The following is a 16,601-nucleotide window of genomic DNA, read 5'->3' as shown; positions in this document are numbered from 1 at the left end:
TAAACATGAAAACTTCTAAGGGAGTGAATACTTTTTATAGGCACTATAGTTCATTCCACAGCAAACTCATTTAAATTTTTCTTTTCCTTGCACTTTTCTATATTGGGATCTTCTTTTGTTAGAAAACACATATGGTACAAATCATGAATAATTCTGCAATGTATAACAACACTAAACGGAGGATAACTTATCACATTTGCAGATTGTTTCATAGGGCCAATCAACAGACATGATAAATTGCAATGGAGGCAAATCAATAGCCAATTTACAATCAGTACATTTTCAATGAGCAAATAATCGGTTGTATTGGTGTTTAGTCAACGTACAATTTCAACTACATTGGCAATGGAGGTTGCTGAGGTAAAATACAGGCTAGAGAGAAGCAACCACCCTATGGTTGCAGGCAAAATATGTGTTTCCTTCTATCTAAACATGGTTTCCTAAGTGCTTTACTCAATGTAATGAGTCAGAATAGAAAGGTAGTGCACAAAAGAAATACAATAATTAAAGATTATTTTCATGTACCTTTGTTTTTTTCCTTGTTTCCTTTGGAAAAACTTGCTAGTTTTGTTGGGATTTGTTGCTGGACATTTGTAAGTTTCAGGAGCTGATTGGTTGTACTCAGAAGCTGAACCGGAACTTCATGCTTCAAGTTCTCATTATTCCTTATAATGGAGCCCAGGGAGCTCTCCACCCTGTGAGACTCGGAAAATGTCTGAACATTGTTTGGTCTCTGGTGGTTGTTCAGAGAATACTGGAGTGCGGCCTCATTTACAAAAATGGATGCTGCGTCTGGTGGTGTGCCACCCAGGCTTCCTGTTCGAGAGTGAGAGGGGGCCTGTAGGAATTAAGACAAATAACATGAGAAAAGTAATCATTGATGCTACTTATTGTAGTAGTAAAAACCTTTTACATGGCACACTCACTTGCTGTGCTGCCACGATCCGTTCTGATCTCAAATGTATGTTAAGGAGAGAATGTAAAGGGCTAGAATTCTCCTGAAAAGAGGAACGACAAATAAAAGGAGCAAACCTGGATATTTTTTATTTAACTAATTCAAAAATAATACTGACAAGTTACTATAAGCACAAGACATTTTGCTGATGCTGGAAATTCTAAGCAACACACACAAAGTGCTGCCTGATCTGCTGAATTCCTCCAGCATCTTGTGTGTGTTGCTCTAGCAAGTTACTGTAATTCTAACTGGTCAGTTGTGCTATGTGTAATTGAAGCAGGTTATATTAAAAATACAGTTCTGGTGAATTTCATATAAGCACTTGGATATAATTTGTTGCTGTATTTAACTGTATTCATTACAAAGGAAAAAAATTATTAATCATTTAAACAGAGGAATGGAAAACAGCTCAAAATAGCTTCACATATGTATATAATAAGTGCATTGGGTGACAGACCATTTTGATGACTGACAATGAATTTCAAATAAGGATATTAATTGATGGTTTGCAAATTATAATCATTACAAATTTGTAGTCACACTTTCCATTAGTTCATAATTGAATGTGCTTGTCATCTAGACTCAGCAAACTACCCAGTAACTCCTGCCACCACCCCTCTCTCTCATCTGTCAGCTGCCATCCCTCCCATTACCTGGTTCTCGTCAGCTGTTTTGAGATGCAACAATTAAATATATTGCAAATTATTTAATTGGTAGAAACACAGAGCAGTTCTAATTAAATCTTTAAACTGTACATTATGCCAATTATTTATAGGGTTATCCAATCATAATAGAGTAGTAATCATTCACTTGAAGAAAAACTTATTTCGAACAGTATAGAGTATAATGAAGGCTTCAGATGAAAGAATCAGGCTACCTTATTCTCCTGGTAATTGTTCTCAGAGGCGTTAAAGAGAACGCTGCTGCTGTTTCTTTGTTCTTTGTTCATGGGTTTGACACCGGACCACTGCTATATTATCACAATTTTGGATGCCATCCCTTAATGTTGCTATATGTCTCCAGGTAGGATTGGCATTTATGTCATCCCAACCACAGGTTTACTTTGTGCAAACATTTCCCCTCTCCCCTTCCCTCTATTAAAATCCAAGCTCCGGCTGATGGCCTTGGCTATCTCCACAGTGGTGGAGCTGACAAATGAAAGACCTTTCTGGAGAAAAGTCAACCCTGTCGCGCTTTGGACATCATTTACTATAGAAATGCTTCTTCTGGAGTGTATGATGCAGGTGGCTTCAAGGAGTGGAGGAGGGTCTCCTGCAAAATTGGAGCTAGCACATTGCATTTTCAATGCACAATTTTGTGTTATGAAACATCAAACATTTCAAATTATAAATTCATAATAAACAAATGGCTCTTATTTCTAAATCAGAAATATTGGATACTGCTGAGAAGAACCAATAGATTAACTTGCCAATTTCTCATCAGAGTGTGTAACAGAAATTCTTAAGCAGAATCGTTCTTAATAAACTGCACCAGTCTGGTGCAGTTTTTTGTAATTTCATTGTAATGAACCTCAGGCTTAGAAATGTCAATAAAATGAGTGGGCAACGGAAGTCTCAAACCAATCGGGCACCTGCCACTCGAATTTGCCACAAGTAACATGGACCCAATGCCCAAAGAGTAGATAAATGAAGATTTTTTTTCCCCATAAAACAACACCTACAAGCAGAAATGAACGAATACTTGATCATAGTATCCTAAAGCAGAATCATAACCAACATTATTACCAATGATGAGCTGAGAGACAAGGGACAAGAGAGACTGTCCATCATCACTGTTCTCTTCCAATTAACCTTTATGGTGTTTTATGGGTGTGAGTACTTGGGGGGAGGGGGGAGATGGTAGTTGTGGCGCAGGTGATATCTATGTGGAGAGAATATGGTCCATCGAACAGTATTCTAATTGTACCAGTGTGGCAGTTGCTGGCTGGTAGTTGGGGGAGAACCAGGTAACGGGAGGGATGGCAGCTGACAGATGAGAGAGAGGGGTGGTGGCAGGAGTTATTGGGTAGTTTGCTGAGTCTAGAAGAAAAATCAGTTGCTTCCTCTACCTCACAGGCAGTCCTCTTACAGCACTTACAAGTAACCATCTTTCCTGCCCTTTCATGCTACGATTTAATATGGCCAACTCATTCTACAGGCAGCTTTTCAAAGGAAAGAAGTGGACGTGAAGATAGTTTCTGCCATTTTCCTCTGACATAATACACCCATATTTAAAATTCATCCCAGGATGCATAGCTGCATCTTTCAGTATTGGATTTAAGAAGGAACCTATGTGACTAAACTGTAGTGAGTTGATATTTGCAGCTTACTGTCAGAGGTGGTGGAGTCAGATATAATCACTATGATTAGAAGACATTTAGACAGAGAATTATACAGGCAAAGCATAGATAATACAGACCTTGTGTGGATGAATGGGACTAGTGTAGATAGGTAAAATGGTTGGCTTAGATGTGATGGGCCAAGCGCCCATTTCTGAGCTGTGTAACTGTAACTCTATGATATCTAAATGTAAAGTTCTTAAAGCAGAACCTATAATTTCATAAAAGTTGCTGGTGAACGCAGCAGGCCAGGCAGCATCTCTAGGAAGAGGTGCAGTCGACGTTTCAGGCCGAGACCCTTCGTCAATCCTGATGAAGGGTCTCGGCCTGAAACATCGACTGCACCTCTTCCTAGAGATGCTGCCTGGCCTGCTGCGTTCACCAGCAACTTTAATGTGTGTTGCTTGAATTTCCAGCATCTGCAGAATTCCTGTCGTTTGCACTTATAATTTCAGTTTATCTGGTTTTGTTTTGTTATCGATTAAGGTGTAGTATTTTCTTCTTCCCTATTTGCAACATTCTAATTAAGTTTCAGTCTCTGCCACAATGGCTCTTGTACATGAAATATGGACAACACAATGACACACTATGTGTGGGGCTAGTGACAACGGATTGACCCTCTCCTCAGTATTCTGTCACTGAGCTCATCAGTGATTGAGTAGTGGAGATGGAGGTCAGCAGTTGATCCAACACATAGGGAAGTCAGAGATAGCCAGAAGTGGCTGATGGCTGGTGGTTTCATGAACTGTCTCGTATCATTTTGATCCGGCCCACCAAAAACTCTAATCTCTAGTCATCAACAGTTTGTCTCCCCCTTGCAAATATCTGAGACTGAATCAATTGCTTGCATTCTTGGTTTCAAACTTCAACCTCAGACATTTCAGAAATGTTCCAGAATTGCCCACCTCTACCAACCTAATAGCACTTACCTCCCCAAACCACCTCCCCCAACATTAGCTCATCTGGAAGCAAAGGGAACACTCTCAGACATGCCTGTGCCTCCAGACATGACCATTCTAATGCACTTCATTCAACATCTAAAAGTTTGGTGGCTGTGTCCTAATTGTCATTTCCATAGCCTGCTGGTCTACAAAGGATTCTACTCAAGCAACAGCTCAACTCAGAATCCTCACCTTGTTAATGAATCCATTTTTGATTTCACCCCTCTCTGTACCTCTTACACAGGCTTACAAGTTTATAAGTTATCAATGCTCTCCAAATCTGACTTCCTGCATATCCCTTAATTTAGTCACTTTATGGCTATGCTTTCAGCTGCTGTAGTCCAAGGAACTTCCTCTGTAAACCTCTCTGCTTCTGCACCTCTCTTCAAAAAGATGCTCCTTAAAACCTACGTTATTGACCTAGGAGGTTATTATTCTTTTTGAGAGTGGTGCCCCTATTGGTAAAAAACTCCCTTGGATGCCATGGTAATTTTGAACAGAGATCATTAATGATAAATTAATTAGTAACTACAATTATGGACTTTTTTTTTGGAAAAAGAGTGAATCCCGTTGCTTCTTTACATGTATTCACTGTTTTACTATTAATGAAAGTATAACAGAGGCAGATTGAAATAAAGCATTTTAGAAAACGTGTTCAAAAATTATTGAAATCAATCTTTTAAAAAGATGACTGAAAAATAACATCATTTCTAAGTTGTTACTATCTAAATACTGATGTGTACACCAGGTCTGCAAGGATATCACTCAACATTGCTTGGTCTCGCATCATCTAGCTAGTGCCAAGCCGACATGAGATGTTCACTGTGAAAATAACTTACAGCTCTTGGGTTGTAAAAAGTCATTTGTTGCTTCATTTGGCAGTAAAGATAACCATTATATTACTTTTTATTATGGGTGGGATTTAAAGAACCGAGGGCCAACACTATATGCTGCTTGCCAACAAAAAGTTTTGTTTGTACCAGAGGTTTGTCACCCTTGATTCTATACCATAGAGATAGTTATTAAAAACAGAATGTGGTATCACTGCATAGGATTTGTGTATGTTTTGATTCATTATTTACCTGCAGGCAGGAAGAGGTACTGACAATGCTTTTAAAGTGCAAGTAGAGGCTACCAATAGAAAACAATTTCTCTGAAACCAATTATATAATTTTATTTTATCAATGTGCAATCCACTATACCTGAGGGGTCTCCAGTGGTAACATCATCACTGGGAGACTTCTCTGCCGTATGTGCTTCCAGGCATTTAGGTGCCTCTGTTGCAGCTCCAGCTTTTCTTTTTCTTTTTCCAGCATTCTCATGCCTTCCCTCAGTCTCTCCAGGTTTTGCTGGTATTCCTTCCACTGGCCCTCCAGCTCTTCCCGGTCTCGCCCCAGCTGCTGCGTCTGCTCTTGGCATTCACGCTCACGTTCCTGTAGCCTGCTCTCTCGTGCTGCCTGCTCCCGCTGCCTACGGTCGCACTCTTGCTGCCAGCGCTGCTGCTCGAGGTGCAGCTGGTTTTGTAGCTTATGCACGTTCGCCAGTTCCTCCCTTTGCTTCTCCATGTTGCGCTGTTTCTCCTGCTCAAGAAGCATATTTCCTCGGGGGCCATGGGTTTGAGCAAATCGCTCGCGCTCCTGCAAGACCAGGCGTTGCACTTCAATGTAACTGTCCTGGACGGTCACTGCAGCCTGAAAAAAAAGCCCAAGAGTGAGCAGAGCATTATCCGGCACTGAACGCTTGAACATTATGGCTCTCTTCACGAGAACATTTAACATAAACTTATTCATTTCTGTGCACTTTGATGCAGATACTTACCCACAAGTTCAAAAGCACAGAAATTTAATTTAAATTAATTGTTCATTTTGTGCAACACCAGCCAGCAATTATGACATAATCTTTAAAAGCCTTTACCTTTAATGTAGCAAAAACATTCCACAGTGTCATACAGCCTGGAACTTTGGATGAACTCATCCTTACTGACTAAGTTACCCATCTAAACTAGTCCCATTTCTCCATGTTAGATCCATAGCCATCTATATCCATCCTGTCCAAATGTTATTATTGTACCTGCCTTAACCTCTTCCTCTGACAGCACTTACCACAGACCTGCCACCCTCTCGTGTAAAAACGCTGCCCCTCAGATTCCTATTAAATCTTTCCCTTTCACCCTAAGTGTATGCCTTCTAGTTTTTGAAAACGAAAACCCTGAACAAAGTTGTGTATTCACCCTACCTATGTCCCTCATGATTTTATACACCTCGATAAGATCACCTCTCAGTCTCCTGTGCTCTAAAGCAGTGGTTCCCTAAAGTGGGGTGCAGAGGGAATTTCTAATATATAAATGATAACCAATATATCATTTATATAGATAAATGGGGCAGTGGGGGTGCTCAGTAACAAAGGGGTCAGCTGAAGGATTATAGGCTTAATTTCAGAAATGGATCACCTACTTGCTCCTCAGTGACTAATAATTGATTACAATGATCACGTAATCACCTCATCTCTTGCTAACCCACCGTTCTCTTAAACATTGCTCACTGCATGTTAGAGTGTTGTTGAAAAACAATATGACACTTCTGCATTTGGTATATCATAAGAAATCTGGACTGAAGAAATCATGTTATTTCCAGACCCAGCCTGCCCATTATTGCCATTCATTGCTGTAGTACAGTGTTAGCTAGTACAATTCCCATACTCTATAGTGACGCAGTTCCTGTGAATTAGGGCATGCCGTTCAATGGGGTAAAGTTAAGAATCTTCCCTTTTGAATGGTCTTGACCACATTTTTCTAGCCCACAGCCCATTCAAGACATCACTGCCCCAGCTTATGTACCTTCAGGCAGAGAGTCAGGTTTTGCTTGAGCTATGATGATGTCATAACTCTCCCCTTTATCGATTGAAGTACTAGGGTTTGACCATGGTCATTAATCCATTACGAAATTGGCAGGAGCAAGACTGAACAAAAAAGAAATGTAGACAGTGTGGAGTGGAGTATCTAAAATATGGATTTATATCTGCAAACAACAACAGCCAATCCGTCTGTTGTGTAAAACAGTTTTTTCAAGTGCAGCAATGAAACTGTCCAGACTCCTTGAACAATTGAAGAGAAAACACTTTTTTTTCTTTGAATTGGGTTCTTTTGGGTTTCTTGCTTTGTGGCTACCCGAGAGCAAGCAAATCTCAAGGTTGTGTAATTTATATACTCTTTTTGTATAAATGTACATGAACTTGATAATGCAAACAGAGCTTGGCTTATTGTCAGTCACTTAGTGAAAACTTTCAGAAATGGATTACACTTTAAAACATGTTCACCAGCACTTCATTACAAAACAGTGACAGCTTGCGTGTTTCATCCATTTCATTGCTCATTGCTAAATCCGGAAAGCCCTGAACAACTGATTCTGCCAGCACTAAGGGAGGTCTGAGTATGGCTTTGCATAAGTCACCTGAGCAAATAATACAAGTGATTCTGCTCAGCAACAACTCTGTTCAAAGACGAACTAATGAAATGTCTGAGAACGTGAAAGAAAAATTGTGCAACATACTCAGGAGAACAGAATTTGCTCTGCATTTGGATGAGGCAACAAATCTTTGCTGCTTGGTTTTGTTCACTTCATAAAAATGAAAACATGATTCAAGAGTCAATATTTGCAAGTGGACAAGAAACAGATACAAAAGGGGAGTCAATATTTTGGGTTGCTGAGCAATTTTTCAAAGAGAAGGACATTCTGACTATCAACATTCTTGCTTGTGCAACAGATGGGGCACCATCAATGACAGTATGCCACAGTGAGGTTACTAATTTCTTGAAAAAGCTGTACCTAACATACAGTATTTACCATTAAGTGTGTAATGCACAGACAGCATCTTGTCACAGAAAATCTAAGTGATCAGCTGCATATATCATTAAATACTATTTTCACAGCAGTAGACAGCTAGGACACCATATCCATGATCAGCTCCAGCCAAACAGAATCAAGTTACATGCTCTCAATTCTCGACTATTTTGTGAGCTTTGTATTGAGAATGATGTATAGTTTGAACGCTTGCTGTTGTACACGGAAGTCAGAGGCCTCTCAAAAGGAAACTGCCTGAGATGCTTTTATGTGCTTTTTGAAATTATCATAAAATTCTTTGAAGACTCGAATGTTTCATTCAGTAATCAACTCCAGAATATTTGGCATGACATTGTTTATTTGTCACAATTCGTCACAAAGCTTAATAAAATCAATCTTCATTTGCAAGGAAATGATGTGAACCTTATCAAAGCCTAATCAGTCGTCTCCACATTTCTGTTCAAGATAACCCTATTTAGGTGCAACATTGGCTATCATGACTTTTTCCAATTTCTCAGCCTCTCTGTGCTATAAGAGACAGAAAGAACACCAGATGATGATCTTCAAATGTACTGTGCCCACCTCGATGAGCTACATGAAGACATGTCAAAGAGCTTTCAGGATCTTCTCACAAAATAAATTCCAGACTGGGTAATAAAGTTCAACATTCAAAGTAAATTTATTATCAAAGTACATACATGTCACCATATACAACCCTAAGATTAATTTTCTTGCGGGCATACTCAATAAATCCTATATAATTGAATACATGATATAACCATAATAGAATCAATGGAAGACCAATATGCAAAGATAACAAACTGAGCAAACACAAAACGAAAGAAAGAATAAATAAGTGATAAATATCAAAACCATGAGATGATGAGACCTTGAAGGTGAGTCCATAGGTTGTGGGAACATTTCAATAATGGGGCGAGTGAAGTTGAGAGAAGGTATCCCCTTCAGTTCAAGAGCCTGATGGTTGAGGGGTAATAACTGTTCCTGAACCTGATGCTGTGAGTGCTGAGGCTCCTCTACCTTCTTCCTGATGTAGCAGCGAGAAGAGAACGTGGTCTGAGTGGTGGACCTCCCTGATTATGGATGATGCTTTCCTGTGACAGCATTCTTTATAGATGTGCTCATTGGTGGGGAGGGCCAACTCCACTGCCTTTTATAGGATTTTCTGTTCAGGGGTATTAGAGTTTCCATACCAGTCAGTCAATATACTCTCTACCACACATCTACAGATGTTTGTCAAAGTTTCAGAAGTCATGCCGAATCTTCACAAACTCCTGAGGAAGTAGAGGTGCTGCCCTGCTTTCTTTGTAATTGCACTTACGTGCTGAGTCTAGGATCGGTCCTCTGAAATGATAACACCAAGGAATGTAAAGTTGCTAACCCTCTTCTGAGGACTGGCTCAGGGACCTCTGGTTTCATCCCCCTGAAGTTAATAATCAATAATAAGTCAATAATCAATGGTCTCATGGACATTGAGTAAGAGGTTGTTGTTGTGACATCACTCAGTCCGACTTTCAACCTCCCTCCTATATGCTGATTCATTGTCATCTTTGGTTTGGCTTAAGACAGTGGTGTCTTCAGCAAACTTAAATATGGCACTGGAGCTGTGCTTAGCCACACAGTCATAAGTGTAAAGGGAGTAGCGCAGGGGGCTAAGCACACTGCCTGATGGTACACCTGTGCTGATGTGATTGTGGAGATGTTTTTGCCAATCTGAACTGATTGGGGTCTGCAAGTGAGGAATAATCCATTCCTGGACACTTGTAATGATGAAGTAACAGAAAGGATAAAGGCAGAACTGATCTTGCTAAAAAATGACTTGGGGGTTGAAGCCAAGGTTCAAAAAGTCATATCAAGACTTTTGGTTTCAGGAAGAAATCTCTGAATGCTGTCCTGCATGGTAGAAAAAGGTCAAGATGTTCTTTATTTCCTTTCCAATACCATAGTCGGTGGAGCACATTTTTAGTGCAGTCATCCAACCTCTTTCAAAGCAATAAAACCTAACTTGGGGATTTGAGACTTCTCTTGAGTGACATTCAGCCTGATGATGAGAAGATGATTGAATTGAATTGAATGATCTTTATTGTCATTATACATAGGTACAATGAAACTCTGTTTGGCTTCCTCTTAGGCAATTAAATAAAGCGGTAGATAAAAACAAAACAGTAATAGAAAAATAGTATTAAATAGATAAGTAGCAGATTACAAATACCTGGGGATATGAATTGACAATAAACTGGACTGGTCAAAGAACACTGAGGCTGTCTACAGGAAGGGTCAGAGCCGTCTCTATTTCCTGAGGAGACTGAGGTCCTTTAACATCTGCCGGACGATGCTGAGGATGTTCTACGAGTCTGTGGTGGCCAGTGCAATCATGTTTGCTGTTGTGTGCTGGGGCAGCAGGCTGAGGGTAGCAGACACCAACAGAATCAACAAACTCATTCGTAAGGCCAATGATGTTGTGGGGATGGAACCGGACTCTCTGATGGTGGTGTTTGAAAAGAGGATGCTGTCCAAGTTGCATGCAATCTTGGACAATGTCTCCCATCCACTACATAATGTACTGGTTGGGCACAGGAGTATATTCAGCCAGAGACTCATTCCACCGAGATGCAGCACAGAGCGTCATAGGAAGTCATTCCTGCCTGTGGCCATCAAACTTTACAACTCCTCCCTTGGAGGGTCAGATACCCTGAGCCAATAGGCTGGTCCTGGACTTTTTCCTGGCATAATTTACATATTACTATTTAACTATTTATCGTTTTATTACTATTTAATTATTTATGGTGCAACTGTAACGAAAACCAATTTCCCCCAGGATCAATAAAGTATGGCTATGACTATGAAATAGGTTGCAGCAGCACCAGAATATCACAGTAATGCACAAAGTGCTGTTAATGCAAGTATTTGAGTCCTTGTGAGTCCATGTGTGTGCTCACAGTTTCAGTCATTGTTCTGTGGGAGTGGTGTGATGGACGCCACAACTCTGGGATAGAAGCTGTTCCTCAGTCTATTTGTTCTGGCTTTTAGTGTCCTGAACCTTTTGCTGGATGGCAGTGGGTCTAACAGGGAGTGGCCATGGTGTGTGGTGTCTCGGGTTATGCTGATTGCTTTCATCCTGAGTCTGCTGGAATAGATGGTGTCCAGTCCTGCACCAAGCCCATCCATCTCATTGAAAGGTGAAAAAGCAATGAAGCAGTGAATAGTTAGATTACTAATGTATACTCTAAAATTGCTCATGAAGATTGTTTTACTATAATTAAATAAACAATTAATTTTATTTGTAGCTTTAAATAGATTTGAATAATTTTTTAATTAATTAGCACTGCTTTAAAATTGGAATTCCTATTTTCTTTCACTGTGCGTCATAAATCAAAATTCTTTATAGTTTTTATGTAATGGCTGGAGGAGTCACTAACTCAAAATGTTTGGGAATCACTGTTCTAAGGAATAATGTCCTTGCCTGCTCCTTATAACCCTTGAGTCCTTGGGGCTTTTTATCACACTCTTCTCACTTGTGGTTGCATAGGAAACTGGGAGGGAATGGGGAGTGTTTAGGGGATGGGTGAATGAGTGGTACAAGAAATTGCAAAGGAATGGACCCTTCAAAATACTGGAAGTGGGAGGGATGTGTAAATACATCTGGGAATCAGAACAGAGCTGGCAGAAATTGCAACGAATGATCCACTGAATGTGCAGGCTGGTGGTGTGGTCTGATGAAGGGTCTCAGCTCAAAGCGCCTACGTTTAATTTCCCACCGTATATATGTGTGCTGCCTGACCTGCTCAGTTCCTCCAGCATTTTGAGTGAGATGCAATCATTAGCTCTGTTCACTACGTCAGAGGGAAACCTCAACTCAGGAAGATAAAAGACATTGTGGAGAAGGGAATTCAGAAGCACAGACCGTGACGGAGACCATTCCAAATGCATTCAAAGTTAACTCAGGTATTTACTAAAAAGGTCACATTTTTTTCTGGCTGGGTCGATGAAACCTACTTTTGCAGGGGAGGCACCAAGCCAGCATCAAAAGAGAATTATCGTCATCATCTGCATATTTTGCATTCTTCGTGCATGCAAAACGTACTCAGGACCAAATCATTCAACATTTTTGTCAACTATGTTATGCGTGGACATGGGATTCTCACCTTGGATATATTGAATAGCTCTGAATACATTCACAGATTTCTGGAGCAGTGAACTGTGAAAGTTCATCACTGACGAATTGAGAGAAGAAATTCCTCCTGATCTGCGTCTGCAATGGGCAACACCTTAATCTGAAAGTATATCTCTTCATTACCCTCACTGATGGAAAGATTCTCTCAGAGATACCCAGTCTATTCCAATCAGAATTGTATACGTCTCAGGAAGATCACTTCTCATTTATTCATGCACACGGACCAACGTGCATAAACTTCCTTCATGCATCCCAGCACCAACCAGTGATCAATCAGTGATTCTCCTCTGTCCTGCTCCAAATCAAACACATCCTTCCTTAAACAAAATATTTTATCATCATTTTCCTACATATATCTTTTATACCCTTACATTATCCATCAAAAAATTGAGAAGATGTTTCTAATCATGGGAGAGTCTAGAGGGCAAGGCCTCAGAAAAGAAGGACGTCCTTTTAGAAGAATGATGAGGAGGGATTTCTTTAGATAGAGGATGGGGAATCTGTGGAATTCATTGCCACAGACGGCTGTGGAGGTTAAGTCATTGGGTATATTTAAATCAGAGTTTGATAGGTGCTTGATTTGTGAAGGGCATCAAAGATTACTGGGAGAAGGCAGGGGAATAGAGTTGAGAGGGATAATAAAACAGTCAGCAGAGCAGACTCAAAGGGCTGAATGGCCTAATTCTGCTCCTATAGCTTATGGTCTTATGGTCTAAAATCCTATTTGCTTTAATGCTAAATGTGACTCTCCTCTACGGAGTCTGTCTATGTTTCATGCTGTGTCGGTAAAACAGCCAACATAATCAAAGACCAGACATTCTCTATTCTCACCCTTCCAATCAGGCAGAATATACAAAAGCCTGAAAGCATGTAGTCACAGGCTCAAAGACAGCTTCTATTCTGTCATTATAAGACTATTCAACAATTCTCTAGTACAATAAGATGGACTCCGGACCTCACAGACTATCCTATTATGGCCTTGCACCTTATGATCTGCCTGCATTGCACTTTCTCAGTAACTCTAACACATTATTCTGCATTCTGTCATTGTTTCCTCTGGTACTACCTCGATGCACTGCTGTAATGAAATTATATGTATACAGAGTTTTCACTCTACCTTGGTACATTTGACAATAGTCAATCTCAGAAGCTTTGCAGTGAACAGGAACTCCTTAATCTCCTGTCACACCAATCAATCACTAAAGTCTATAATATTTTAGGAGCTTAAATGTTTCTCACACTGACATTTACAGAAATCTATTAGTTACAATCTTGCTAGTGATATCTATCTTAACCACAGTGGCAGTAAGTCTTCCACATGCATTGAATACATGACAGTTGCTGCCAATCCACGGGATTCATGGTTACCAGCAGTATCACATGTGTCAATGTCATTCTCAATATGGGAGCTTTCTGAACCACAATAGAAAGATTAACTTTATCTGCACATCTATATCAAAACATACAGTGAAATATGTTGCTTTGCATGAAATCGAATCAGCAAGGATAGTGCTGGGCAGCCCACAAGTGCCACAGCATAGTATGCCCACAACTCACTAACCCTAACCCACACATCTTTGGAATGTGGGAGAAACCCCGTGCGGTGACGGGGAGAATGTACAAACTCCTTACAGGCAGTGATGGGAATTCAACCCTGATCTTACAGCTGATTTCTGTAAAGTACTGCACCAGCCGCTACACTACCATCTCTGCAATTACCTCACAGGCCAAACTCAACAGCCTGATTCATCCATACATTCAACATCCAGTTTTTACAGACATTGCTCCGAGTAGAAAATTTACAAGTCATTCCAAAATGAACTTAGATGATTAAAGACAAAATTAACTAACCTGTAAACTGTATAGAAGCTGAGTGAGGTTCTGCACACTGTGAACAATCTACAAGAAGAAAGAAAATATTTATTTAGTAAATGTAAAATTATATTCATTCCCTTTTTTCTGGGAATATACTATCTCCTGTTAAGTAGTAAGAGTCAAAAGCAGTTATTTAGAAATTATAGCGCACCTTAACAAACAGAAAATGATATTACTAATTTTGGTTGCTGGAACACCTGAAGGATAGGATGGCAGCATCTACTGACTCACATAGTATCTCATCCATAGTGGCTCCCACCCTGCCTCCTGTAAGGACTTCATTCCTAAATATCCTATATGGCTTAAAGCTCATCATAAGATTATAACTGCTGCTTCTGCAGCCTCCCATCTCAAGGATATATTAGCTGCATCTATTTTATTAAGCAATTACATTTTTCTAACTACAATGAATTGTCATTAAACTTCTAAAAGAAATACAAGCTAGGATTTTGGAGAATTTATGTTTAACTCTTTAAGCTTGGTGTCATTCTGGTGAATAGGTACTATACCTTTTCAAAAATATTTTCAGAACTTCTTGGAAGCAAGGACATTTTGTTTTAATTTAAATTCCATAAGTAAAGCCAGGGGAAGTTTATGAACTAAATCATAAAATTAGGATAGATACTAAGTAATTCTGTTTCATAATAATAACTACAGTTGTAATAAATTAAAGCAATACACACAAAATGCTGGAGGAACTCAGCAGGCCACATAGCATCTATGGAAAAAAGTACAGTCGACGTTTCGGGCCAAAGCCTCTTGGTAATGCTGTGTGATGCTCAGATTTCCAGCATCAGCAAATTTTTTCTTGTTTATAATAAATTAAAATCAGTTTTCTTTTGTCTTCCATATTCCCATCATGTATGAATGGTTCCAGAGACAATTTTGATTTATTGCATTCATAATCACACGGCTACCTTATGAGCCCAAACAAAAGCAGCTCAAATTAATGTACTATATTCTGTGTCTGCTCACTGAACTGACTGACTAAACAGTACAGGAAAACAAGCAAGATGGATCTTGCAAAATGAATAATTTGCCAAAGAAAAAAACATTCTATAAAGTAATTTTCTCAGCAAGATAAAGACTAAAATTAATCATTCCCCTTTGTTCACCTTCTGCCATCTTGTGGCAGACTAAAGAACCGCAGATTTAAAGTTTCTTGAATTCGATTTCAGTTTAAAGAATTAATTAAAAGCAGTTGCCTGCAGACTCCAGGCTATCAGTACAAGAGTGTATTGTATTCTGCCTCTGAAAATGCATTTGACAACTTAGTACAATGTGCCACTGTCTGTGGACAAATTATTATACCACTATATCATTTAGTGATAAATAAGAAACATCTCACAAATTTTTGATCCAGCTCTTCTACGCTATCACCTCTTGCAACCAAAAAATCCTTAAGTTTAAAAAAAACAAATGAAGCAAAGATGAGCTAAATGGTTTTCCTCTGTATCTCATCATCTAGTGATCTAAGATTCCAAAATAACATTGCCATCAGCTGTATTTTATCTTTCATGGAATTTTTGAGATCTTCAGTCATATTTTAAAGCAAAGACTTTTCAGGTTAGTTTGTGCAGTGATTTGCATCAGTACTTGTTTTCCTGCTAGTAACAATGGTGTTCTGAGTGCACAGGCCATTGGTAATATGCCAAAGCATTTTCAATACAACCTTTTGCTTCTATACTGGAAATATTGAAGTATTTTGGGCAGTCATTGCCAGTACACAAGAAAAGCCTTATATGAGCAGAGGCAGAGTTACCACTAATATATTTGTTCAAACTATCAAAGTAGCTGAAATAATCACTACCAAGCAAAACCCCAAAATAGAAAGATGCAATACAAGAGTGAAGAAGCAACTTTGGATGGGCTGAGCTGGAAAAGTGTAAATGAAGTGAGAAGATAGGAAGTAGCCTGCAGAACCAACTGGAAAAACTCTTGGATTATTTTCCTGCATCAGTAAACAAGACGGCAGCATCCATCATCAAAGACTTCTCAACATCAGGCCATACCCTCTTATCCCTACTCCAGCTGAGTGTCCCTCATCCAAAATTCCAAAAATCTGAAAACCTCTGAAATCCAACGTTTTTTTGAGCGTTGACATGTTGTCATAAATGGAAAATTCCACAAGGCACTGGGGAAGATCCCAGGCAATGCACAGGTCTCTGCACATCACAGACAGTTCTAACAAGTGACCTCACACATGTAATGAACATAAGTTAATGAAAAATCTCAAACCACTGCATAAAGCATAAAGTGAAGATCTCGATTGTGTATTGAAAGAGAGGATTTATCAGCTTCGGAGTGAATATATGCCACTAATGGCGCGCTGATCCTGAAACAAGCGAAGATCTATCACGATGAACTGAAAATTGAAGGTAATTGTGAACATTCAGCAGGCTAGTTGCAGAAATCTAAGAAAGGCTTGGCAATATATTTTTAAAGATTTAAAAAATTTTGA

At 39.5% G+C, this 16,601-nt stretch overlaps 1 protein-coding gene across 2 annotated transcripts in view; it reads right to left on the bottom strand.

The window, feature by feature from the left end:
* arhgef28a (Rho guanine nucleotide exchange factor (GEF) 28a) overlaps nucleotides 1-16,601 on the bottom strand; it is a 410,055-nt gene that overhangs the window by 49,838 nt on the left and 343,616 nt on the right. For both annotated transcript variants that reach the window (XM_063049236.1, XM_063049238.1), the window contains 4 exons: nucleotides 14,117-14,164; nucleotides 5,437-5,925; nucleotides 927-998; nucleotides 526-838 (listed from right to left, as the gene is read on the bottom strand). In XM_063049236.1, the coding sequence (XP_062905306.1) occupies nucleotides 526-838; nucleotides 927-998; nucleotides 5,437-5,925; nucleotides 14,117-14,164 (922 nt within the window). The remainder of the gene's footprint in view (nucleotides 1-525; nucleotides 839-926; nucleotides 999-5,436; nucleotides 5,926-14,116; nucleotides 14,165-16,601) is intronic.

Source organism: Mobula hypostoma, chromosome 5 (genome assembly GCF_963921235.1).
Source record: "Mobula hypostoma chromosome 5, sMobHyp1.1, whole genome shotgun sequence".
NCBI classification, from domain to species: domain Eukaryota; kingdom Metazoa; phylum Chordata; class Chondrichthyes; order Myliobatiformes; family Myliobatidae; genus Mobula; species Mobula hypostoma.
This window is presented reverse-complemented; position numbering and strand designations above follow the sequence as displayed.